At 37.0% G+C, this 27,421-nt stretch overlaps 1 protein-coding gene across 4 annotated transcripts in view; it reads right to left on the reverse strand.

The window, feature by feature from the left end:
- Positions 1-27,421, reverse strand: part of SLC13A1 (solute carrier family 13 member 1) — a 91,314-nt gene that overhangs the window by 47,996 nt on the left and 15,897 nt on the right. For all 4 annotated transcript variants that reach the window (XM_044246488.1, XM_044246490.1, XM_044246487.1 and 1 more), the window contains 5 exons: positions 21,904-22,032; positions 12,773-12,909; positions 9,897-10,084; positions 9,277-9,325; positions 9,147-9,195 (listed from right to left, as the gene is read on the reverse strand). In XM_044246488.1, coding sequence (XP_044102423.1) covers positions 9,147-9,195; positions 9,277-9,325; positions 9,897-10,084; positions 12,773-12,909; positions 21,904-22,032 — 552 coding nt within the window. The remainder of the gene's footprint in view (positions 1-9,146; positions 9,196-9,276; positions 9,326-9,896; positions 10,085-12,772; positions 12,910-21,903; positions 22,033-27,421) is intronic.

The following is a 27,421-nucleotide window of genomic DNA, read 5'->3' on the forward strand; positions in this document are numbered from 1 at the left end:
ATGGAAAAACCCACAGCTAACATTTCAGTGGTGAAAAATGTTGAGAACTTATCTCCTAAGATCAGGAAGAAGATAAGGATATCCACTCTCACCACTTCTATTCAACACAGTACTAGAAGTCCTAGACACAGCAATCTGACAACAAAAAAGAAATAAAAGGCATCCGAATGGTAAGGAAAAAGTAAAATGTTCACTATTTGCAAATAACATGATACCATATATAGAAAACCCAAAAGACTCCACCAAAAATCTATTAGAACTGGCACATGAGTTAAATCAGGTTGTAGGACACAAAATCAATATTCAGAAATACTTTGCATTTCTATATACTAATAATGAAATAGCAGAAAGGGAAATTAAGAAAACAATCCCATTTACAATTGCACCAAAATAATAAAATACCTAGGAATAAATTTAACCAAGGAGGTGAAAGACTGGTACTCTGAAAACTGTAAAACATTGATGAAAGAAATTGAAGATGATAGAAAAAAATGGGGAGATATTCTGTGCTCATGGATGGAAGAACAAATACTGTTAAAATGTCCATACTATAGAGGTTCCTCAAAAAATTAAAAATAGAATTACCATATGATTCAATAATTCCACTACTGGGCAGTTACCCAGAAAATATGAAGACTGTAATTAAAAAAGATACTAACTGCTATGTTTATTGAAGCATTATTTATAATAGCAAAATTATGGAATCAGCCCAAGTGTTCATTGGTAGATGAATGGACAAAGATGTGATAGAGATAATATAACCATGTACATATATATATATATACAGATACATACACTAGAATATTACTAAGCCAAAAAAAAAATGAAACCTTGTCATTTGCAAGAACATGGATGGTTCTAAAGGGTCCACGCTAAGTGAAATAAGTTAATCAGAGGAAGACAAACATCATACAATTTCACTCACATGTGGAACTTAAGAAATAAAACAAATGAACAAAGAAAAAGAGACAAACCAAAAAAACAGAGTCTTAACTACAGAAAACAAACTAATGATTACGATGGGGGGTAGGTGAAGGGATAGATGAAATAGATGAAGGGAATTAAGAGTACACCTATCATGATGAAAACTGACTAATATATAGAAGTGCTGAATCACTATATTGTACACCTGAAACTAATAGAACACTGTATATTAACTATACTAGTGTAAAATAAATTAAAAAAAGAATTGCAGCATTAGCATCACACAAATAAACTCTAAGACTTCAAAAACATGATTATACATTGAAAGAGGCACTGCAAAATGGTAAAAGCATTAATTAACCAGGAATATATAAACATTCTAAACTGGTAGGGACACAATAACATAATCTAAATAATCAAAAAACATATAGAAGCCAAAACTGATAGAACTAGCAGGAAAAAGAAACATATTCACGTCCTAGATGGAGATTTTAACCAAAGAGTTTCATTAATTGCTGGGTTAAGTAGACAAAAAATTAGGTCGTAGACGATTTGAAAAACTACTTGGAAACTGATCTAACAGACTTTTGGAAAATACTGCACTGGTATGTTGAGAATAAACAATTCTTTATAAGCACAGTGAAATATTTATCACAGTTGACCATGTGCTAGCCTATAATTTGGCCTCAACAAGTTTAGAACTGAGGTCATACAAACCAATTTCATTTTTTTTTAAGATTTTATTTATTTATTTGGCACAGACAGAGATCACAAGTGGGCAGAGAGGCAGGTAGAGAGAGAGGTGGGAAGCAGGCTGCCTGCTGAGCAGAGAGCCCGATGTGGGACTCGATCCCAGGACCCTGAGATCATGACCTGAGCGGAAGGCAGAGGCTTAACCCACTGAGCCACTCAGGCGCCCCCAAACCAATTTCTGAGCACAGTAAAATTAAGTCAGAAATTTTTTTAAAAAGTAGTTACAAAAGCCTCATTTATTTCAAATTTTAAAATATACTTCTAGGGATGCCTGGGTGGCTCATGGAGATTTCTTGAAATTTATTAAGCTGGGATGTGAAATATATCATTTTATGCATTTTAATATTCTTTAAAATGTTCTGTTATATTTTATAAGTATGTGTATGTATAGGGGCACCTGGGTGGCTCAGTGGGTTAAAACCTCTGCCTTCGGCTCAGGTCATGATCTCAGTGTCCTGGGCTCGAGCCCCACATCAGGCTCTCTGCTCAGTGGGGAGCCTGCTTCCCCCTCTCTCTCTGCCTGCCTCTCTGCCTACTTGTGATCTCTCTCTGTGTCAAGTAAATAAATAAAATCTTTAAAAAATATGTGTATGTATAAAATACTTCATAATCAAGTACATAAAAACAATTTGGGGATTAAGTAAAATAAATGTGTTCCTTTGTAAGGAAATCCTACTGGAAGATGCATAGAAAAACACTCTTGAGGATTTTAAAAAACAAAATACAGTATTAGAATAAATTATAGTGTGGGAGGCTTACCATACACTTAGAGGAAAGTACAGATGCTTCCAACATGGCTGACCTTATGTTATTTTCTAGATGATATATCAATAACTTCAAATGTGAAGAACTACATTTTGGTGATTCCAAAGTGAAAGATGTATGGGACAAAAGCTATTATCAACAGCCAATCATTTTTTTAACAACAAAATGTTTTGCAGAAACACAGCTAAGTACAGATAGCAATGGAGTTAGGGCTTTGACTGAAATAAAAATTAAAATCTGTAATGAGGGCATATTCATAGTTTGCTGCTGTGATTTCTTTCTCTTTTTTAAAATAAATGTTAAAAAATGTTCTTCATTCAGAAATGAATTTACCTCACCAACTGTTGCCACCCAGTTCCTTTTTTGTTTTATTATGCTAAATTAGCCAACATATAGTATACCATTAGTCCCTTTTTTCATCAGAAAATACACCTGGTGTAATTTTAGATGAATTAGGTTTTACGTACTTATCCATGGAGACATTCAACTTCACTTTAGTCTATACTGATTGTGGAGGATACTGGATTCCCATTATGTATCAGAAATTTATTAATCTTTTGCTCTGATAGAATAATATATAAATATATATTTATAATAAATATATATTTATAAATAAATATAAAAATATATTTATAATAATATGTATTATTATAAATGTATTATTATAAATATATATTTATTTATTATTGTGTTATGTAAGTCACCATAGAGTACATCATTAGTTTTTGATGCAGGGTTCCAAGATTCACTGTTTGGATATAACACCCAGTGCTCCATGCAATACATGCCCTCCTTAATACCCACCACCAGGCTCGCCCATCCCCCCCCACCCCCAAAACCCTCAGTTTGTTTCTCAGAGTCCACAGTCTCTCAGTCTCTCATGCTTGGTCTCCCCCTCTAATTTCCCCCAATTCACTTTTCCTTTCCTTCCCCTATGTCCTCCATGTTATTCCATATGTTCCATAAGTAAGTGAAACCATGTGATAATTGACTTTCTCTGCTTGACTTATTTCACTCTGCATTATTTCCTCCAGTTCTGATATAATAACATTGATAATGAGGTTTCCAAATGCTTGAATGAGGTGTGCTCTCCTAATTGGCTTAGTAAATAAGATAGTTATGATTTCTTTTAAAAGTTCAACTTCTCCTATTCCCAGAGGCATAGGAAACTGACACAGTTAAAAAGACCATACAAAGGGTACAAAATGGGGTGCCTGGGTGGTGCCTGGGTGGCTCAGTGGGTAAAAGCCTCTGCCTTCGGCTTAGGTCATGATCTCAGAGTCCTGGGATCGAGCCCAACATCGGGCTCCTGATTAGCAGGGAGCCTGCTTCCCCCCCGCCCCCGCCGACCTCTCGACCTACTTGTGATCTCTGTCTGTCAAATAAAATCTTTAAGGGGTACAAACTTTCAGCTATAAGATGAAAAAGGACTAAAGCTTGAATGCTAAATTTGGCAAGCTGACAACACTGCACTGCACAACTGAAATGTGTCAAGAATGTAGAACACAAATGTGGTCTCACACACACACACACACACACAGACATTTTTTGATAAATATGTGAAGTGAACACTATATCAAAAACTAATGAGGTACTATATGTTGGCTAATTGAACATAACAAAAAAAGTGAATGCCTAAACTGGATAAACATCTAGGTGCCAATAAACTAGATGGAGGGAATCCTTTCACTGTTAATATGTACATCAAATTGATATACACTTAAAATATCCCACAATTGCTTTCTACTTTATTGAGATGGAATTGACAAATAAAATTATAGGATATTTAAGTGTACAGTTATGGTGATCTGACACAAGCATACATTATGAAAAGATTACCCCAGTCCGACCAATCAACATATCCATCACCTCACACAACTGTTTTTCTTTTCCTTCCTCCCTTCCTTCCTTCCTTTCCTCTTTTACTCTCACTCTCTTCTTCCCTTTCTTTCTTTCCCTCCCTCCCTCCTTTCCTTCTTTCCTTCCTCTCTCCCTCCCTTCCTTCCTTCCTTACTTCCTTTTTTCTTTCTTTTCTTTTGTCAGACATTCAAATACCTCTACCTTAACCAACTTCAACCATACAACAGTGTTAAGTATAGTCACCATGTTTTACATTAATTATACCCTTGGACCTTATTCATCTTATAGCCAAAGTTTTCATGCCACCCCTCAGCCCTTGACAACCATTTTTCTACTCTTTATTCCTTTGAGTTTCACTTTTTATTTTTTTAGACTCCACATATAAGGTGATACCACAGTATTTGTTATTTTTTCTCTGCCTTATTTCATTTAGCATAATGCCCTCAAATTTCATCCATGTTGTTGCAAATGGCAGGACTTCCTTCTTTTTTGTGGCTGAATAATAGTCCACTGTATATTCATAACAACTCTTCTTCATCCATTTGCCCATTGGTTGGACACTTTTCCCATATTGTGGCTACTGTGAATAATGCTGCAATGAACACAGGAGTGCAGCGATTCCTCTGCAATCTCATTTTCGATTCCTTTGGATTCCAGAGTGGGATTGCTGGATCATATAGTAATTTCATTTTTAATTTTTTGATGACCCTCTCTACTGTTTTCTGTAGTGGCTGAAGCAGTTTACATTGCCACCAACAGTGCACAGGGGTTGCCCTTTCTCCACATCCTTGCCAATACTTGTTATCTCTCATACTTTGATGCTGCTCTTTTTCTATCATCATCTCTCTATAAACTATAGGTTTTGGCTGAGTGAGTGAAAGAAGATAGCTAGGCTGTGTCAGGTGAGGACTGAACAGCCCTAATAATTGGCTTTGCCACCCAATTTCATCCAGTATCGAATGGAAGAGCAACCAAGAACAAGTTTTTGTTTATGTCTGATCTGGACACCAGATATTCTAGAACTGATATCCCCTAACTTGGCAGAATTAATGCTTCTAGACCATGATATTATGAGCTGTGCTTATTACTGTTAATATGGTTCTTAATTCTTTGAGAACATTAAACAGTGTTTCCTTACAGATTTTGGTTTTCAAAAACAAGCATTTTCACCCTCAAACTGAGTACCTAATTAAAAAACAAGATTTAATTTGTTCAAGGACATTTTTCCTGTGAATTTTTCCTCTTGGAGAACTACACACTATCTAAGATGAATGGAAAACAATTATCTTAGACCTTTCATTAAAAGCAAACTGGTTTTCCAATTCCTTTCCTTTGAAGATGGCTGGAGGTTTAGAAATTGAGCTAGTATAAAAATCTGGGATATCTCTTTGTGCTGGGATACTATAGTGCTTGTGAGGAAGGGAAGAATCTAGCAACTTGATTATTCTTTTGGCATGTAAAAAATGATATCTGGAACTCATTTTTTTATGGAAGTAATATGAGGGATGATGACTGTTTTCTCAGTCATCTGGGGCTTCATGCTGGAAACTGACAAATATATTTCTCCTTGTACTGCCACTGTCTCTTTAGGATATTCCATTCTTTTTGTTCCTTTCCTTTTCAAAAAAATATGTTAACTACTTTTGGAGTCATGCAAGTTTTACAGGCTAAGTACCTACCCACCACTCTTATTCTGGACACAAACGGGAGCTCTGCTAATGTTTGGGTCATGGTCTATAATAAGAAGAGAACATAGCAAGTCATGGAAAACATCTATTTTTAGGTAGGAAGCACTGGAATATGACTACTCTTAAATCAGTTTCTGGAATCTGAGGGACTACTGACTATCCGCCATCTTCAAAACCAATATGTAATCATCACCACCCCCAGCAGCAGTAATGGCAAAACTATCATTACCATCTATATCGGAAATTTGCAGTTTTATTAACAAGAATTTTAGATCTGATACATTTCAGTTTCAAACCCTTATTTTCTTTCCACCAAAAATGAAATTAATTTCCATGAATAGCCAAAGCAATCCTGAGAAAGAACAAAGCTGAAGGTATCACACTTCTTGGCTTCAGATTATATTACTAAGCTATATAATCAAAACAGTCTAGAATTAGTATAAAAATAGACACATAGACCAATGAAACAGAACTGAGAGCCCGAAAATAAATCCTCATATTTACAGAGAACCAATATGTGACAAGGAGTCAAGATACTTAGTGGGGAAAGGATCGCCTCTTCAATAACTGATTCTGGGAAAACTTGATAACCACACGCAGAAGAATAAAATTGGACTTCTATCTTACACTGCTCACAAAAATTGACTCAAGATGGATTAAAGAGCTAAACATAAGGTCCCAAACTGTAAAGCTCCAAGAAGAAAACACAGGCAAATACTCCTTAACATTGGTCTTGACAACACTTTTTAATGTGACACCAAAAGCAAGTAAGACTTTCATCTTCTCTCTAATAAAGAACACGTTTGTAATGTAAATAGTTATCCTTTAATTTTTCTTTTACGCAATGCTGAATTTTATACACTGAGTTCTAGAAAGACCACAGATTCATTGTTCAAAGGCCTTGCTTGTTCTTTTCTCCCAAACTCAGAACTCAATCTTTATTGCCTAAAATGTACCCAAATTTACCTTACTTTTCCCCGACTCAAAATTTATCCTCATTCTGTGTTCCCCATCTCCATCAGTGGCATCACAGCCCATCTTTACCTACTTTAGTCTAGTGGAGGCATCTTCTATACTTTTCGCTCTCTCGTCCTCAAAGTCTAATTAATCAAGAAGTCCAGTTAGACCTACAATCTCTGCCCTTCAAAGTGTTGCCATAGTAAGTTTCTCAATGGGAAGAATTTACCATGCTGTTTTCCAGTTTCAAATATTCCTAGTTTCTCTAAGATAAATTCTAAACTCTTTGGCGTGGCATAACCAACTATTTTTAACACAACTCAAGCTATCTAGACATTTCACATAGCACAATTCATCCCTAGCACCTGCAGTGGAGACGTTTTCTGAAAAAGTCCTGCTCTCTGCCTATCTGGGTCTTTGAACACATTGCTTTTTCTAATTAGACTACCTCTTATCTTTTCACTCATTAATTAATCAATCAAGATAGACATCTACTGAATACCTACCCTGTGTTGGGCCATGAAGCGTGCCAGGGGATTAGATTGTGAACAAAGTAGACCTGCTTCCTGCATGCACGGAATTGGCTCTCTGCTGAGTGAGTGTGCTTTCTCCTCCCAAACTCAAATCTCTTTTACTCATACCCCCTCCTGCAACATGCTCTGATTGAGCTACCTGCTCCACCTTTGGAAGACTGAGCTTCTGTGCCTGCTTTCGTTATAGGATTTACGTCACACATTTTTAAAGCCTCTCTTCCCCACCAGACTCTAGCTGCCTACAGGAAGGAGCAGGTCTTTTCATCAGTGGATCTTCCTGTAATGCTGAGGATAGTGTTAGATGTCAAATTGATTTGAAGGGGCTTGACCCCAAATGTAGGCATCATGCCAGAAAACTGGATTTCTAAATATGACCATGAGAAAGTTACTGAGTGCAATTCTTTCTGTTTATGTTTGCCAATTTTCAGAATTTTTAAAGCTCATTTTTAATGAGTTTTTCTGCAATATACCTCACATGCTGTTGATTCTGTTTTAAAAGAATTACTTCTATTCCTAAAGATAATGTTTTCAGAAATATATATTCAATTCTCATTGTTAAAACCTGGTAACTAATAGCTTAAAACTTATCCTTGTTATTTGTCTTCTCTTTAAGGAGAAGACACTCTTTCCTTGAAGATTTCTGTAAATAACAAGAGGATTTTCTTTCTCCTACTGAGTTGCATGTAAATGCATTATAGCCTGAGGAAGGAACATATGCCCCACTCTCCTATTCCTAATGCCATGGTTACCAGAAAACTATTTCTATGCAGGATTATTTTTCAGTGATCTCAAGATCTATTACTCCCAATACAACATAGTATAGAATTCTTATATTGATTTATTCTGGGGAAATGAATTTTATGGGATGGTTTACAAAAGTCTCCTTCCTTCCTTTAATAGCTAGAATGACTACAACTCCTCCATCTGTATTTGACAGTAGCGATTCATAAATTCTGCACTGAATTTTTTTAGTGGGGACACGAAAGATAACTGGGTTGTAATTACATGAATAAGAGTTGCTCTAAGTTTATAACCTGAAAGAAATGAGAATAGTCCTAATGAAAATCAGGTTATTGAGCTGGTAAGATTTTAATAAGAAAATGAAACAATGTTCTGAGATTGGAATTCTAGTTCTTTAAACTACATATGCTAACTCCCATTACCATGAACTACATATGCTAACTCCCATCATCATGAACTAAGTTAAAGAAAAAAACAATGCTTATTTTCAAAGCCCAAAAAATTTTCTATCAGCAGGTTAATTTTAGCCTATGTCTATCTATGAGGGCTTATTAAATCATTACACAGTGGATTAAACCATTACACAGTGCTTTGACTTAGACAAGCAAAGTAATGTATAGACAAGGAAGGAAGTAACAGATTTTAAAATGTATACCTCTCAGGGCACCTGGGTGGCTCAGTTGGTTAAGCATCACACTCTTGATTTCAGCTCAGGTCATGATCTGAGGGTCATGAGATTGAGCCCCATGAAAGGCTCTGCACTGAGCTTGGGTCCTGCTTTGATTTGTCTCTCTCCTTGCCCCTCTGCCCCTCCCTACTCCCTCTTTAAAAATAAAAAAATAAAAAATAAAATGCCTACATCTCTAACTGAAGATCTAATATAATTTCACATATAATTATTTAGAAAGAATCACATTTAATGTACCTTTTCCAGCTCTGTCTTGCTTGAAATTTTTCCTGCATCATTACTGTATCTGAAAAATGAATTGACCCAGTTTATAATTTTATTAAAATGTAATTTAGAAAATCCTAATCAAAATGTCAATATTCTTTACCCTGGAACTGGTATTGGTTTCTCTTTCTTCTCATTTGTTTCAACCACTTCTGCAAAACATTAAATAAAAGAAAAATAATTTAAAGGGTTATCTGTGTGTGTAAGATGAAAACATTACTAGAAACGGAAAACAAATTCACCTGAACTGACATAACATTCATCTTAATAAAGTATGTTATAAATTCAAATATCACCCCAACATTTCCACTCCATCAAGGCAATTTATCAGAGCTAGAAATAACCACAGCCAAATGCAATGCTCTTTCCAAACAGAATGTAGGATTTAAAGATTCCCACTATTATGCCCATTTTCACTATTATTATGTTAGCTCAGTATGGAAGAGTAACCTCGGGTTTACTGAGAGGGACAGAGAGAGAGAGTTCCATCAGACTGACTAGAGGCTAGAAAGGGCATTCTTCCTTTTTGTCCAGAGAATGTAGATTCGACCATTAATTGAAGGTTAAATATTTGGATGATGTATAATATTGGGAAATACAGAAAAGAGAGAGTTAAATTCATGTCATGCACATATGGACAGTTAAAATATAAGCCAGAATTCTTGAGTTTCTGCCTACTGCCCAAATGATTAGACCCCACTGCAGCATCTCAACATGTAATACCATCAATTTCCAGTCCATGGTTGACTGATCCACTGATACGAGTCATCTGAGTGGCCTCGACCTCGGCTTCGGCGCTGATGATCTGCTGTGCCACAGCCTCAACAATGGGCATCACCATGGCAGCCGTGGAGGTGTTGCTAAGCCACATGGATAAAAAGGCGGTACTGCTCATGAACCCCAATGTCAGCCTGAAATGAGAGGGCCTTTAATACGAGCTGCACTCTCCAGCTTAACTGCTTTGTATTATTTAACTGTACAGAATGCTGTTTGTAAGTTGGGAATTTTTTCAAAACACACTTAAGTTAGGGTTCCTCTCTGAGGGTGAACCCTGATAGGAATCAGAGCAGCACGTGGAAGAGTGGTGTTCTTATCAGATTTGTTTCCCTGGAACCGTAAACTATCTTCACTTAAAACAGAAAAATGATGACGTGTATTACCAAACTGCAAGTCAGTAGATGGTAGAATAGCTTGTAGTATTATACCAATATTTGAATGTCCTTTACAGATGGCACGTCCCTTGAAATACTAGTAAGATGTAATGCAATCAGTTTTTCAATTTAGGGTCCCTTATTCTTTCTTTCATCTTTTGGTCACATCTCTGTTTATTAGTATGTGGGTCAACGAGGGCAAGGAGAGAAATTATTTATAAATCACTTTTTACTGTTGACTCCTCTGGTTCAATATATGGTAGGTGGAGGAAATGGTTAAAATGACTAGCAAAAATGAGGTTTCAAAATTTTCTGTAGGTTCTATTATTTATGCTTTCCTGAATTTGACATTCTTGCCTGTGGTCAAGGACTAGATGTATTACATTGTCTTCTCTTATAAACAAAGTACTTCTTCTCCCTTAAAAATAACACCTATGACCTTAGGATTTTAAATCATATCTAGAAGCTTTCAAAAATCATACTTGGGAAAAAAAATTTGATCTCTTTTGAGTGGGAGATCCCAGAAAATCATTCAGAAGCACATCTTTCCATATGCAACCATTTATGAAATTCTATGACTCCCTTTAAAAGTGGATCTACAGGGATGCCTGGGTGGCTCAGTGGGTTAAAGCCTCTGCCTTTGGCTCAGGTCATCTCAGGGTCGTGGGATCGAGCCCCGCACTGGGCTGTCTGCTCGGCAGGGAGCCTGCTTCCCGCTCTCTCTCTGCCTGCCTCTCTGCCTGCTTGTGATCTCTCTCTCTGTGTCAAATAAATAAAATCTTAAAAAAAATAAAAAAATAAAAGTGGATCTACAAAAAAAAAAGAAAGAAACAAAGAAAAAAAAGAAAAGAAAGAAGAGAAAAGAAAAGAAAAAAAGCGGATCTAGAAGACAAATTCTACACTATAAATTTCAAGTTCAGATCAGGTGAAAAATTTCTACATGTAAAATAAAATAAAACTCTTTAGATATCTGTTTAAACAGGAAATGATTGTCAAGAAAAAGTGAACATTAGGAGAAGGAAAGGAAAAGTGAATTGAGGGGGAAATCAGAGGGGAAGACAAAGCATGAGAGACTATGGACTCTGAGAAACAAACTGAGGGTTTTAGAGGGCCGGGGGGTGAGGGGATGGGTGAGCCTGGTGGTGGGTATTAAGGAGGGCATGTATTGCATGGAGCACTGGGTGTGGTGCATAAACAATGAATCTTGGAACACTAAAAAATAAAATAAAATTTTAAAAAAGTCTAGAAAAGAGAAAAGTAAATAAAAGAAGCTTTTAAAAAAGTAAACTAGAAATACTTTTGATTTAAGGCATTGGCAAGACATGAAATCTTCCTATTAAAAAAAAAGATAGTGAGCACACTTTCTGTGTGGTGAAAATGTCTTAAGTTGCAAAGCCACTCAGTGGTATAAAGGACAGGACTCTTGCTTCATTGCATGGTTTATTATCCCATCCCCTGTGGTCAGGGAGCAGATGGTCAAGGAAAAGATACACATATCTATAGCACCCCAAGAGGCATGGGATACCATTTCATTTCAAGAGCAGAATTTCCTTAACACATTCATGGTATAAACATTTAAAGTAGCAAATTTGTCTCATCTGAGTTATTCTTTGTATTTAATGAAATTATTTGATTCATAAATGTTCAATACAGATGTAGATATATTCTAGAATGAATCATGCAACATAATTCAATAAAATTTTCTTATTTTCAAAGAAAATGAGAAGGGAAGAACCACTTAATACTTTAGAGCTTAACACTATCATGTAAATGTTTATGACACTGGAAATAAATAAATAAATAAATAAATAAATATTAGGTCACATCTATGTTCTTAACAAGAGTTAGATCTAAAACTAAAGTAACCAATTAATGTAATGGAAAAAAGCATTTATTTCAGTGATGAAAGTTAGTCAACTAAGTGATTTCACATTCTGTGGATGAAATCTCTTAACTGATTGCTTCACTTTGCAACAGTTCATTTAAAAAGAAAAATGTTCACCTTGGAATGTTTCTGCACACGTTTGTATTTTGTCAGTAATGTCTTTGTCTTTGGTTCTTAACATCCTCCCCATGATGAAGAATGCTCTTGAACAAGTATTGAATGTGTAATCCGCCAAATAAACCACATATAACTGAAATCTACTCTGAAGTCTACCATCTTGTCTGTTGGGGTTCAAGACTTCTCTCAGCTTTGGCTCCTACTGTGCATGAAAGGTGTGTGCACTTATTCCAGTCTACCTGTAACTAGACCCAAAAGTTGTTGTTGTTTCTTCTTAAAACCCCAGTGCACTTTATAGCCTTTTCATATTTGCAAAGGAAAGAAAGGCATGAATTTTACTGTGATGTGAATGCTTGCTTGGATGTGCCTTACTTATTTAGTTATTTGCTCTGCAAAAATATGATCTGTTTGGAAAGTAAACCTGGAAGAGTAAATGGAGAACTTACCATGCTGGGTTCACACCCACTGTCATCACCATTCTCAGGGCAATCCTTTTGTGCAAATTCCATTTTTCTATTGATGTTGCTAAACAGATGACTCCAATTAACAGTAGATGAAAATCTTTGAAATAAGCAGATGCCACCTGAAATTTATGATTAAACCCATGATTACTTATGTTGGTGGGGGAAAAATAATATTGCCCAAGAAAGCATTATTTTGCTACTCTTAACTTCGACCTTTAAACTACTTAATCTTTGTACTAAGAAAAATGTAGATATGTGAACAATACAAATTTAACTTTGTTCTATATGTTTACCCGGAAATAGGAGTGTTAAGGGAAAATACATACCAAAAAAAAAGTACCCAACATACTGGGTTTTGAAATAGCTGTGGAACATCAGGCAAGTGCCTTCAATGCCTTCATTTTTCCATCTCCAAACTAGGGTTAACTGGTGTATGCTGTTGCGGTAGAACAGCAGTGAATGTGATTTGGGAAAGTCCAAGTTGAGTCTCCAAACTGCCAGTGTCTTTGTTACCATCTATTATGCCCAAACTGTAGTGTCACTCCTAAATACTTCAAATGGCTTTACCTTCAAAATTATTTGCTATAAAATAAATACCCCTTATCATGCTTAGTGAAATAAGTCAATCAGAGAAAGACAACTATCATATGATCTCCCTGATATGAGGGGGAGATGCAACATGGGGGGTTAAGGGTGTAGGAGAAGAATAAATGAAACAGGATGGGATTGGGAGGGAGACAAACCATAAGCGACTCTTAATCACACAAAACAAACTGAGGGGTGCCGGGGAGAGAGGGGTTGGGGGGGTGGGTTTATGGACATTGGGGAGGGTATGTGCTATGGTGAGTGCTGTGAAGTGTGTAAACCTGGCGATTCACAGACCTGTACCCCTGGGGAGAAAAATATATGTTTATAAAAAATAAAAAAAATTAAAAATAAAAAAAAAAATAAGTACCCTTGAATAGGAGCCAACATTTTAAGCCATTTTTAGCTAACACCATTCAGAGATTAGTAGAGTGTACAGACACTTTGGATCAATCTATTTACCAAAGAATGCTCTGAAGTATGTTAGGTACATAATCTTTTTCTTTTTCTTTTTTTTAAAGATTTTATTTATTTATTTGACAGACAGAGATCACAAGTAGGCAGAGAGAGAGGAAGGGAAGCAGGCTCCCTGCCGAGCAGAGAACCCGATGCGGGACTCGATCCCAAGACCCCAGGATCATGACCTGGCACCCCAGTACATAATCTTTTTCTTAAACAACAACAACAACAACAACAACAAAATTTTGTGGTCAAGTAAGTTTACAAAGCATAGAGTTTTGAAATACTAGAATTTTCTTTCCTATAGGTCTCCTCAAAACCTTTAAATATGAACAGGCATTGCCACTCACAGAGTTGAATTCCACATACAACATATTTTTCAAAATTATCTAACCACAGAAACCTTATTTTTAATTGTTTAGGTATAGTAATTTGGGAGACTGATATTTAAGAGACTTGACTTCAGAACCTCCTTGGTTAAACTGAATCATGAGGTTGTGCTGAAAAGAGTGGATTATAAGAGGAAATATCCCTTTAAAAAAAATCTGGTTGAAGGAATGGATGAGTTGAGAAATAACTATTCCAATATGAAATCACAAAGGAGTAGAAAAATCAGTTCTCTGGGGCGCCTGGGTGGCTCAGTGGGTTAAGCCTCTGTCTTCGGCCCAGGTCATGATCTCAGGGTCTTGGGGTTGAGCCCTGCATCAGGCTCTCTGCTCAGCAGGGGGCATGCTTCCTCCTCTCTCTGCCTGCTTCTCTGCCTACTTGTGATCTCTTTCTCTGTTAAATAAATAAATAAAATCTTAAAAAAAAAAAAGAAAAATCAGTTCCCATAATAATTTTGTTACTTTAAATTGTATTAGCATTTTTAATATAGCTTACTAAGATTGTCTTGGTTTAAAAAGAAAGGAAAAATTAGCTTTGGAATTAAAAGTGGACAGTGGATCTCTTCATTATATTTTATGAAAAGTTAATTTATTTTGTTTTTCACAGTTTGTATTTACCTCTTTACATTTTATGGTACTGCATAATAGAAAATCTATCAATTTCCTTATTATTTCCCTTATTAATTACTCTAACACTGGGTAAGTATTAAACATGCACTGAAGCTGTTATATGAACAGAGAATGTGATGATCAACACCCGACACGTGTTTCCCTCTTCACACCTCTTCAATTCTCAAATATCCAGATTTTTAAAATAGTTTCTACTATTTTTCTGTATTACAGAGCCCTCTTGGTTTCCTTCATAGAATGTTATAATATGTAAATAGTGCGCTTATCTGCTTGTTGCATGTCTTTTGTAATATACTATACATTCTAAGAGGGCCAGGAATCTGTTTTGCTAGTCATTGCATATTTGGCACCTAGGCAGTCCTGGTACAGAAGAGGAGCTGAGTAAATAATTTTGGATGAATGAGAGAGGGAGGAAGGGAGTCAATGAATAAACTATGGTCTTTGAGCTCCTAAATCAGTAGAGAGATCACAAATATGAATTGTCTATACTCTGTTCCCAAACTTCTTCTTCCTAACTCTCTCAATCATTACTTTCAGTGTAAGTATTATTTCAAATTATTAATTTACTAGTGTTTATAGACTTATGAACCATTTTTTTTTCTCCCTAGGTCTATCACTGCCTTTCCGAATTTTTCTTCTTGGCCTACATTGAAAATTATTTTTCCTCTGCCCTTTTCTGAAATGTTGGTATTCTACAGGGTTTTGTCTCCAATCTTCTTGTTTTGTGCACCTGAAGATTGAATCTTACAGATTCAATTTCTAACTCTATGTGACTAAAATAATGTTCGGCACACAGTGGGCATTCAATACGTATTTGCTGAATGAATGCTGAAGACACTAAAATCTTTGTATCCAAACAGGTAAGTCTGGTGTATCCAGCTGGACATTTCCATTTGAATTTCCCACAAACATCTAAACATTCAGCATATTCTTTTTTGTGGCAGATGAAATCTCCATCTACTTAGTTGCCCAAGTTAGAAAGCTAAGAGTCAGCTATGCTTCCTTTCTCACTTCCAGTATGTGTGGATTAGTCACAAAGTCCTATTTTCTCTAGTTCCCCCATATATTTTATTTTATTTTATTTTTAAATATTTTCTTTATTTGTCAGAGAGAGAGAGAGAGAGAGAAGACAAGGAGGTGGCAGAGAGAGCTGCAGGCAGAGGGAGAAGCAGGAGGCTTCCGCTGAGCAAGGATCCTGATGGGGGACTTGATCCAGGACTCCAGGATCACGACCTGAGCCCAAGTCATATGCTTAACCCATTGAACCACCCAGACGTCCTGTTTTGCTATATATTTTAAGTTGTCCACTTTGTTCTATTCAAACATTACTATCTTAATTAAGTTCCTAACTGCTTCTCACATAGTTACTGTTTGATCTCTTTCTAATCCACCCCTTACCACTGTCGCGGTTGCTTTTCTAAAGTGTAAATCTGATCACAACCGTGTGCTTCCTGTACTCCTTCACTGGACTCCATGCCATTTAAGACTAAATCCAATCTTCCCAACATCTCTTATAAGACTCTTCATCTCACCGTCCAGTTAAGCCTTTTAGTGCTCTGCAAACTTTTCCCTATGTGTGAAATTCTCAAGCCACAGAAATGCTTCAACACTTGCCTGTCATTTAACCTGGAATGACCCTCTTCTCTTACTTTGGTTATCCATCATCTTCTTTCATGGATGAACTCAGATGTCAGTTCTTCTAAGATGCCTCCCTGACTATCCTCAACTTAGTCAGAGGCTACTTCCTTTTGTGAGAGCACATCTTCATCTATATAGTGATCATTTATTAACTTAATTAACCCCTTTTTTGGATAAGACATATTTTGAAGACAGAGGTGTGTCTTACTGATCACTGTATTTATGGATTTAGCACATTCCTGGCACATACTGGCATGCATTAGATTCTGAATTAGTAAGTCCTTAAACTCAAGTGGCTTAGAGGTTATTACATGAAAAAAAAAAAAACAAGTTAATAAAGATTGCAGTAAGGTATCACGGGTGTGTGAGAAATATTTTTTCAGGGGCACCTGGGTGGCTCAGTTGGTTAAGTGACTGCCTTTGGCTCAGGTCATGATCCTGAAGTCCAGGATTGAGTCCCACATCAGACTCTGACCTCTCTCCTCTCATGCTCTCTCTCTCTGTCTCCCAAATAAATAAATAAAATCTTTTTAAAAAATGCAAAGGAATGCATAGAAGCAAGCAATGATTAGTAAGTGATTAAACACAGAAGGAAGTCCAGGACCATGAGACATTCTTGTTGTAATCTCTTAAGATTACGTTTGCAGTTGGCAGATTTTGTAAAAAGGTCAGATAATAAATGTTTTAGACTTTGTGAGCCTCATTGTTTCCATTACAACTATTCAACTTGTCTTTGTAGCATAAAAAGTAGCCAAAGACAGTATGTAAATGAATGACCATGGCTTTGTATGTTTCCAATTAAACTTTATTTTAAAAAATTGGGTAGCCAGCTAGATTTGGCTCTCAGATTCATAGTTTGCCAGTCTCTTAGTGGACTATGTAAACAAAAACTGGCCTGCAGCCCAACTCTCTAAATGAAATCAATTATAAACCTAAGGAGGAATTTTCAAATTCTTTGTTTCTCATTGTAGTACCTATTCTTTGGGTTTCATCAGCGTTAGTATATTTGAAGCACATTAGTCACAACCATATGTGTTTGTTTATAGCTTATGTACATAGGAGAGAATAAGAGAAAATGGTACTGGTTTATAAATAACACTGATAATTACAACTATTTTTGAGGCAAAATAAGCATGTCAAACAAAATTCCTAATGAAATTTGAAGTCCTGTTTCTGTTTCAAAATGGGATTTCATCAAAAAACATGCACTTTTGCAATCAGAGCACCTGGGTTCTCTCTTAGCTATAAAATGTACCAGTTCACAACATTTCTTTAAGTCAATACACTTATCCGTTAAAGTTCAATAATACTTCACATCAAGCTTGTGAATCAAATGAGATTTTTTAGAAAAGTCAGTTATAATGCATATGATTAGAATTATATCATATATATTTTGTTGTTTTAAAAATATTTATGTTTCATTGCTAATTCCAATGGTTGATTCCCAGTTTTCACACAAATTGACCTATTAGTAGATTAGACACATTTGATCAAAATATTGATCAAAAATATTTCTAAACTTGGATTCCAGGATCCCCCACTCTCCTGGCCTTCCTCCTACCTCAATAACCCATCCTTCACATTCTTCTTCGCTAGTACTTTCTCTTCTCACCAATCTCTGAATGTTGTCATTTTCCAGAGCTCAGTTCTTTGTCTTTGTCTTCTTTGCAGTGTTGTTGTTGTTTTAAATCTTCACTCACTCTCTAAATCACCTCATCAAATTTTAGAGCTATCAATAACACCTATATGCTGATGATCCTCAAACCGTTATTTCCAACTCAGCTCTATCTCATGAGATCTGGACTCATTTGTATTTAACTGCCTAGTCAACACCTTCACTTAGATATCAAATAGTTATTTCAAATGTAGTGTCAAACTTTGTGCTCCCAGTGTCAGCCTCTCTTTTGCAACAAGCCTACTCTGCCCATAGTTTTCCCCATCTCAGCTGATGGCAACTCCATTTTTCCAGCTGCCAGGTTAAAAAGTTCTGAGGCATCCTTGAATCCTCCCCTTTACCCCCATCATATGCCATATAAAATCATATAGGAAAATTTTTTGATTTTATCTTAAAAATACCTTAACAATATATTCCATATCCCCATTACTATCCCTGGTCTGAATTGCTATGGCCTCTCAACTGGGTTATTGCAATAACCTGCTACCCATTTCCTTCTTTCTGCTTTGTTTCTCAGCATAGCAGTCCAAATTATCCTTTTAAATAAAAATCAAATTGATCATGTCACTTTTCTCTTTTTTTTTTTAAAGATTTTATTTATTTATCAGAGAGAGAAGGAGAGAGCGAGCACAGGCAGACAGAATGGCAGGCAGAGGCAGAGGAAGAAGCAGGCTCCTGCTGAGCAAGGAGCCCGACATGGGACTCGATCCCAGGACGCTGGGATCATGACCTGAGCCGAAGGCAGCTGCTTAACCAACTGAGCCACCCAGGCATCCCAATCATGTCACTTTTCTACTCAAAAATCTCTAGAGGGTCTCATTTCATTGACAGTTAAAACTTTACAGTGGCCTTCTTTGGCCAGATGGTCTAGTCCCTCTACAAATTATCTCCCTGACATCACCTTCTGTCATTCTCCCCTTCATTTTGCTTTAGTCACACTGCAGACATATAACTCCCTTGAAGTCTTTGTGGTAGGTCTTTGCCCCTCAGCAATGGTTGTTCTCCAGATAGCCACAGGACTAACTCCCCCATTTCCTATAAGTCTTTGTTCAGGTATTGACAGCTCATTGAGGTCTACTCTGATCATCCTCTTTAAACTGATGTTAAAACTTTCTCCTGATCTTCATTATCCAGTTGCATTTTTGCATAACACCAATTACCTCCTAACTCACTATAACTTACCTAGACATTAAGGTTGTTTATTGTCTCTTTTCTCCTAAGAAGACAAGGACTTTTGTCTGTATTTACTCAGTGATATATTCCCAAGAGCCTAGCAGAGTCCTAGAACATAAATATTTATGGAATGACTACGTAAATATGTACTATAACATCTGCATATACATATGTGTACCTCCACATTTATATGTGTAAAATTTATATATAAACATATTTTCAATGACAATAATAATAATGATATTTATTTTGAAATATCTAATTGAGCACACTAAATATTTAACATTTCAGATTTTATTCAATGGATATGAAAGATATTCAACATTTGTTGATATTCTTTAATACAACAAGGTGCTCAGTAAAAGTATTAAACTTAAGTACTAAAAGTTTTCAAAAATGATTCTTATTTCCTTGTGCGGCTTTCTGGGCCCATTCAAAGGAAGTCTTTAATTATTTCCTGAGTGATCTCATCTATAAGAAATATTGGGAGGAGGAATCTGCCCCAGGACAAAATGACCAGAAGAATGTGCTTCTAAGTCTAAGATTCTATTACTGTTAATTTAGTCTGAGGCCGACGCTTCTGGAAGATGAAGGACTCTTGGACAGGTGCCAGCAGTCTAAGTCATGCAACTGCTGAGGGTACCTAGAATTTTGCTGCCTCTAGTTGTGGGTCCACATCCTGTAAAGAGGCAAAGGTTTGGCGTTCTCACAAAGCCAGGCTTTCCTAGGTACCCCTTTTCTCCTGTCTTCCTCTAGCCTGTTTGCTACAGAAACGTCCCAATTCCAGTTAATCTTGCTTCTATCTCAGCCTCTATTAAAAAGTCAATTTTAGGGACGCCTGGGTGGCTCAGTTGGTTGGACGACTGCCTTCGGCTCAGGGCGTGATCCTGGAGTCCTGGGATCGAGTCCCACATCAGGCTCCCAGCTCCATGGGGAGTCTGCTCTGCTCTCTGACCTTCTCCTCGCTCATGCTCTCTCTCACTGTCTCTCTCTCTCAAATAAATAAATAAAATCTTTAAAAAAAAAGTCAATTTTATTGTTATTAAATCATAAGAGACAAATAGTTACTGTTGAACTGAATTATCTTTGGAGGTAAAACCACCTAAACCAGCAGAACAGGGGTTAATAACTTGACACATTATTTTTGAGAACTTGCCAATCCTTTCTTTTAAAATTTCCTTTACTGGGGCGCCTGGATGGCTCAGTGGGTTAAAGCCCCTGCTTTCAGCTCAGGTCGTGATCCCAGGGTCCTGGGATGGAGCCCGCATTGCGCATTGCAATCAGGCTCTCTGTTCAGCGGGGAGCCTGCTTCCCTTCCTCTCTCTCTGCCTGCCTCTCTGACTACCTGTGATCTCTATCAAATAAATAAGTAAAATCTTAAAAAAAAATAAAATAAAATTTCCTTTACTAAGATCCATGTAGCCTATTGGAGGATTTGAAAAACTTCTTCAGTTATAGAGCCCAGATACTGGGACAACAGAGTGTCAGCCCTGGGTACTCTCTCTTCCCAATCAGTGGGAAAGAAAAGAGTCAAGATTACAAGGGAAGGAAAAATGCAGAAAGAAAAGAGGAGCAAAATGGATCTGAAATGCAAGAATATAATTTGAACTACAAAATGAGGAAGAATGACATGAAGAGAAGGAAAAGAATACTTTCTCCCACAGAACAAAAAAACACTGTATCATAGGTTAGTTTGTTGGAAAAATCTCCACCCACATTATAAGACAGATGAACCTCAAGATAGCAGTATTGGACTCTGGCAGAAGATAGAAGTCCAAAGGTGATAAATTGCAGGGACTGGCATCTTGAACTTGGCATCTTTCCTGAGACTTCTTCAGCTGCGGTTTAGGCAGTTGTGTGCTGGGTGGCTGGAGACTGCATGAAGATAGATATTCTGATTTCAATGCATTTCATGCTTTTAATGAGAAACTGAATCCATTTTCCTCAGACGGGTACCCTCAGATTGTATAAAGGTAAAAACACCGCTCAGCATGAATAAACTCCTCTCAGCAAGAACAAAACAGAAATACACATGAAAGTTAATTTGGCTTTATCTTTTGAAATGGCAGGTTTCTGGAAAAGAAAACAGGGTAGCTTTTTCTTCATTAAAAACAAAAATTGCTTTTCTAACACTGTGCGAGACCAAATTCTGCTGAAAAGCAAAAGCTAATGCAGGCTGTGAAAGGTTGGTCCTTTTGTTGGGAGGGAGTCACCAGGCATAGATATCGGCCTGGGAAGACAGGACATGCATTTCTCAACAGGATTATTTTTCCCTTAAAAAAAAAAAAAGATTTATTTATTTTGAGAGAGAGAGAGAGAGAGAGAGCAGAAGGAGGGGCAGAGGGAGAGACTCTCGAGCTGACTCCCCACTGAGTGTGGAGCTTCACACAGGGCTTGATCTCATGACCCCAAGATCATGACCTGAGCTGAAATCAAAGAGTTGGTCCCTCAACTACCTGAGCCACCCAGGTGCCCCTCTTGTTCCTTTTCAATACAGCTTTTCTCAATGGCAGTATCAGTACAAAATTAGGAACGTAATTATGACAAACATTTGCAAGAGGACTTACCTTCTTAGAAGTCATGATCCCAAAAAGTGGAAACATTAAACCAGGCAGTAAAGCTGTTATTGACAGAGGCAAAGCTTCTGTAAGCCAAAATATGGCAATGACAAAGAGTGTATAGGCACATTCTGCTTCCTGGCAAGAACAAAGGAAAAATGCAAGGTGAAATAATGAGACTGGGAAATCATCATTTAAATCATAACGACATTGGCTGAATGGAGCTGTGTCACTGAGAAAGCAAGAAGAAACTTGAAGGCCTCTGTACCTTTGAGTTGGGCAGTAAATACTTATTTCTTAGGGATTCTAAGAGCCAAAATTTAGTATACATGAAAAACCAAACTAAAACAAAAACATCCTCCTTCATGAAGTTTCTTTCACGTTTCCTTCAAAACAGGTAAGAGTGTATAGTCCATTTTTTGTGTGTGTGCTCCTTTTAGTGTGTATGAATGCTTGTGCTCACCTTTATTTGGTGATAAAATGCACTTCCAGTTCTTTTGGAGTGCATATAGTCAAGTTACTGTCTTTTCCCTGGGGCAAGACATACGTGACTTGAATTGCATTCCCTGGTACCCATTGGTTGGCACCAGCATATACCTGCCTTCCCCTCCTATCAAAAGAGAGAAATCAACCTAGAAAAAACTTTTTGTTGTGCTATGTTTCAGAGAAAGGAGGACAGTGCCAAGTTATGTGACATGGATGAGACTAAATCAGCTCCTAAGTAACATGGACGTAGAAGTTAAGAACCTCCTGCTTTGCTTTTTGGAGACAACTGAGCTCTTGAAGAAACACAGGAAGACTCAACAGAAATGAAATTCTGAACAGGATCTGTTGCTTTGCTAGGTATAAAATTGTGGATTTCTGTTTTAGAGCACTGTTAAGAAATGGTTGTGATTTGGGGTTCAAGATGGCAGAACTGAACTTACCTCCTCTCACAAACGCAACATGTCTATGCCTACACATGACATAATTTCTTCCAAAAAATAAACCCAAGAGCTAGCTGAACAGTTTCCTTCATAACAAAGGATAAAAGAGTCACATCCAGACAGGTAAGAGACAGGAATGTGGTTTCACCAGAACCCCCAGATGTGGTATGGTGACCCACAATTGGGAGGTATCTCAAAATATGGAGTTTCTCCCTGAGGATGAGGAGTTTGTGCCCCATATCAGGCATCTCAACTCTTGGGATCTGCACCAGTGAGAGGAGTTCCCAAAATGTCTGACTTGTAAAACCAATAAGGCTTAGGTTCAGGAGACCCATGAAGTTGTAGGGAATGGAGATTTTGCTCTTTAAAAAAAAAAAAAAAAAAAAGATTTTATTTATTTATTTGATAGAGAGAGAGCATAAGCAGGAGGAGTGGCAAGTAGAGGAAGAGGGAGAAGCAAGCTCCCTGCTGGGCAAGGAGCCCGACATGGGGCTCAATCTCAGGATCCCGGGTCATTGAGACAAAGGCAGATGCTTAAGAGACTGAGCCACCCAGGCATCCTGGAGATTTTACTCTTTAAGAGCTCATGTACAAACTCATCCACCCTGCGACTCAGCACAAAATCGGCAGTTTGAAAATTGCCCAGATTGTACATGAAGGACAGTCATTTGTTAATCTTAAAAGTGTCTCACAGAGGGGTAGAGCCCTTTAGGATCTGTCCATGGATAGAAGTGCTAGTTGGTGCCATTTTTGCATTCTTCATTTACCTTGCTACCACTAGCGGGTGTGCCCCACTCCTATACTGCCCTTACATCCCCTCCAGAGCTGGGTGCTGCACTCACAGCCCTGCCAAAGCCAGCAGGCAAATAAAGCCAACACGGGAGTTGCCCCTTGAGTGCCTGCCTCTGCTGACCAGAGAGGATAGCGTCTCCAAGCCATAGAAATCTGAAACAATTGGAGAGATAGTTGTCGGCAGGCTACCACTTCAAGAAACAAGAAAAATCTCAAACAAACTAACCTCGCACCTAAAGGAACCAGCAAAAGAACAATTAATTCCAAAGTTAGTAGAGGGAGGAAAATAAAGATCAGAGTGGAAATAAATGAAATGGAGACTAAAAAGACAATAGAAAAGATCAATGGAACTTAGATCTGGTTCTTTGAAAAGATAAATAAAACTGAAAAACCTTTAGCTAGACTTAGAAGGAAAAAAGAGAGAGGCTTTAAATAAATAAAATCAGAATGTTATCAGATAAGTTATACCTGACACCAAAGAAATGCAAGTAATACAAATAATTATAGTAACAAATAATAATACAAAGAAAAAATCATAAAAGACTACTATGAAAAATTGAACAAATTGGATGAACTACAAGAAATAGATAAATTCCTAGAAAAATACAATCTTCTAGGACAGAATAATGAAGAAACAGAAAATCTGAAAATAAAAATTACTAATAAGGAGATTGAGTCGAGTCATCAAACACCCCCAACAAACAAAAGTCCAAGACCAGAGAGCTTCACCAGTGAATTCTACCAAAACATTCAAAGATTTAGTAGTTCTCATTCTCAAACTTGTCCACAAATTGAAGAGATGGGAATGCTCCCAAACTCATTTTATGAGGCCAGCATCACCCTGATACCAAACCTAGAAAAGGACACACAAGAAAGAAAATTACAGGCCAATATCCCTGAAGAATATAGATGCAAAATCCTCAACAAAATGCTAGGTAACTGAATTCAACAGTATGTTAAAATGATCATGCATCATGATCAAGTAAGATTTATTCCATGGATGCAAGAATGGTTCAGCATCCACAAATCTATCAAGGTGATACACCACACTAATTAAGGACAAAATTCATATGATCATCTCAATAGATGCAGAAACACACCTGACAAAATTCAACATCCATTTAAGATAAAAATTCTCAACAGGTGAATATAGATAGACTGTACCTCAATATAATAAAGGCCATATATGACAAACCCATAGGTATCATCACACTCAAGGGTAAAAAGCTGAAAGCCTTTCCTTTAAGATCAGGAACAAGACAAGTGTGCCCATTCTCATTATTTTTACTCAACGTAGTACTGGACGGTCTAGCCAGAATAATTCGGCAATAAAAAGAAATAAAAGACTTCCAAATTAGAAGGAAGAAATAAAACTGTCACTATTTGCAGATGACATAATACTACATAGAGAAAATCTTACAATACTCCACAAAAAAACTATTGGAACTAATAAACAAATACAGTAAAATTGCAGGATATAAAATCAGTACACAAAATCTGTTGCATTTTATACAGTAGCAATGAACTGCAAGAAAAAAAAATTAAGGAAACAATCCCATTCATAAATGCATCAAAAGGTATAAAATATCTGGGAATAAATTCAACCAAGAGGTGAAAGATCTACCTGTATATTAAACATTGTAAGACATTGATGAAAGAAACCAAAGAAGACACAAATAAATGGAAAAATATTTTGTGCTCATGGTTTGAAAGACTTAATATTGTTAAAATGTCCATATTACTCAAAGCAATCAATAGATTCAATGAAATGCCTATCAAAGTTTCAGTGACATTTTTCATAGGATTTGAATAATCAATGCTAAAATTGTATGGAGCAAAAAGTGTGAATAACCAAGCAATCTTGAGAAAGAAAATAAAGTTAGAGGCATCATGCATCCTGATTTCAAACTATATTATAAAACTGTAATAATCAAAACAGTACAGTATTGGCATAAAAACAGATTCATAGATCAATGGGATAGAATAGAGCTCACAAATAAACCCACATATATATGGCCAATTAATTTATGACAAAGGAGCCAAAAGTATGCAATGGAGAAAGGACAAGCCCTTTAATAAATACTATTTGGAAAACTGGATAGCCCCATGCAAAAGAATAAAACTAGACCACTATCTTATATCATATACAAAAAACAACTCAAAATAGATTAAAGGCTTGGATGCAAGACCAGAATTTATAAAATTACTGAAGAAAACATAGGCAGTAAGCTCCTTGACATTGGTCTTGATGATATATTTTTTTTTTTGGATCTGACTCAAAAGGCAAAAACAATAAAAGCAAAAATAAATGTGACTGCATCAAACTGTAAAGCTTATGCATGGAGAAGGAAACTATCAACCAAATAAAAGCCTAAGGAATGAGAGAAAATACCTGCAAATTATGTATCTGGTAAGGAGTTAATACCCCCAATATATAAATAATCCATAAAATTCAGTAACAAAATCAATTAAAAAAATAAGCAGAGGGTCCAAATCGACATTTCTAAACAAGACATACAGGTGGTCAACGAGCACATGAAGGATGCTCAAAATCACTCACCATCACGGGGATGCAAATCAAAACCACAATGAGATCAACCCACACCTGTCCAAATGGCTATTATGAAAATGAAAGGAATAAGAAGTGCTGGCAAGGATGTGGGGAAAAGGGGAACCCTCATGCACTGTTGCTGGGAATGTAAACTGGGTATAGGCACAAAGGAAAACAGTGTGGAGGTCCTTCAAAAAATCAAAAATAGAACTACCATATGATTCAATAATTCCATCACTGGGTATTTATAAAAACTGCTGTCTGCATTTAATGAGGTATTTTATTTATGGTTCTCCCAGGGCAATAAAATTTCTAGCTCTGCTGCCCTCTAATTCCCCCACGTCAGGGTAAATACTCAGAGCTTGGTGTTTGGCCACCTAGTGTCCCTGCACTTTCAGTGGGAGGGTCTAAGAAATCCTTAATAAGCTAGGACTATGTTATGCCTTCACCATGTTATCTTTTCAGGAGATAGAATAAAGCTGCTTGGATGTTAACGATTTTATAGACAGTCTGCCTCTATAACCTTGACAATAAAACAATGAAACATAGCCTGGCCTTAACTAAAAAAAAACTTCCTAATTTGCTCTAGAGAGGATTTGCGAATACTTAATTAATTTTAAAAGATCTTATTGATTTATTTTAGAGACGGAGAGAGTGTGAGCAGGGGGAGGGGCAGAGGGAGAAGGAGAGAATCTCCAACAGACTCTGCCCTGAGCACAGAGTTCAGTGTGGGGCTCAGTCTCATGACCCTGAGATCATGACCTGAGCTGAAATCAAGAGTCAGATGCTCAACCAACAGAGGCACCCAGGCTCCCCAATACTAGCTTAATTTAAGATACCAGTGCATGAGAACGACCAGTCCTGTGTTTTGGTGAGAACACATGGATACCACTTTGTTTTCTAATACTTGCAGGAACCCAGATTTCAAAGATAAATGAACCCCATTACTGCCTTGCTCTTTTCCCCACAATCAGATCCTCTATCTATCCCTGTCATTTTCCCTCTCAGATCTGCCCCTCAGCCCCCACCCCCTTCCTCCACTGCTGTCTAGGCTGTTCCACAACCACACCGTCTTCCAAGGAGCCGCTTCGATTTCTGTCATTCCCTTGCATAAACCCAGATTAAAGGACTAGTCACCCTGACAACTGTTTGGAGCACCAACCTATAAGGGGCTGCTCAAAACAGAAAAATCAATCCAGTGCTAGCTAACATAACCCCTGTTTCATCTCAACATGGGCCTGCTTCAAGCTAGAACATC

Source organism: Neovison vison, chromosome 4 (assembly GCF_020171115.1).
Source record: "Neovison vison isolate M4711 chromosome 4, ASM_NN_V1, whole genome shotgun sequence".
Lineage (NCBI taxonomy): Eukaryota > Metazoa > Chordata > Mammalia > Carnivora > Mustelidae > Neogale > Neogale vison.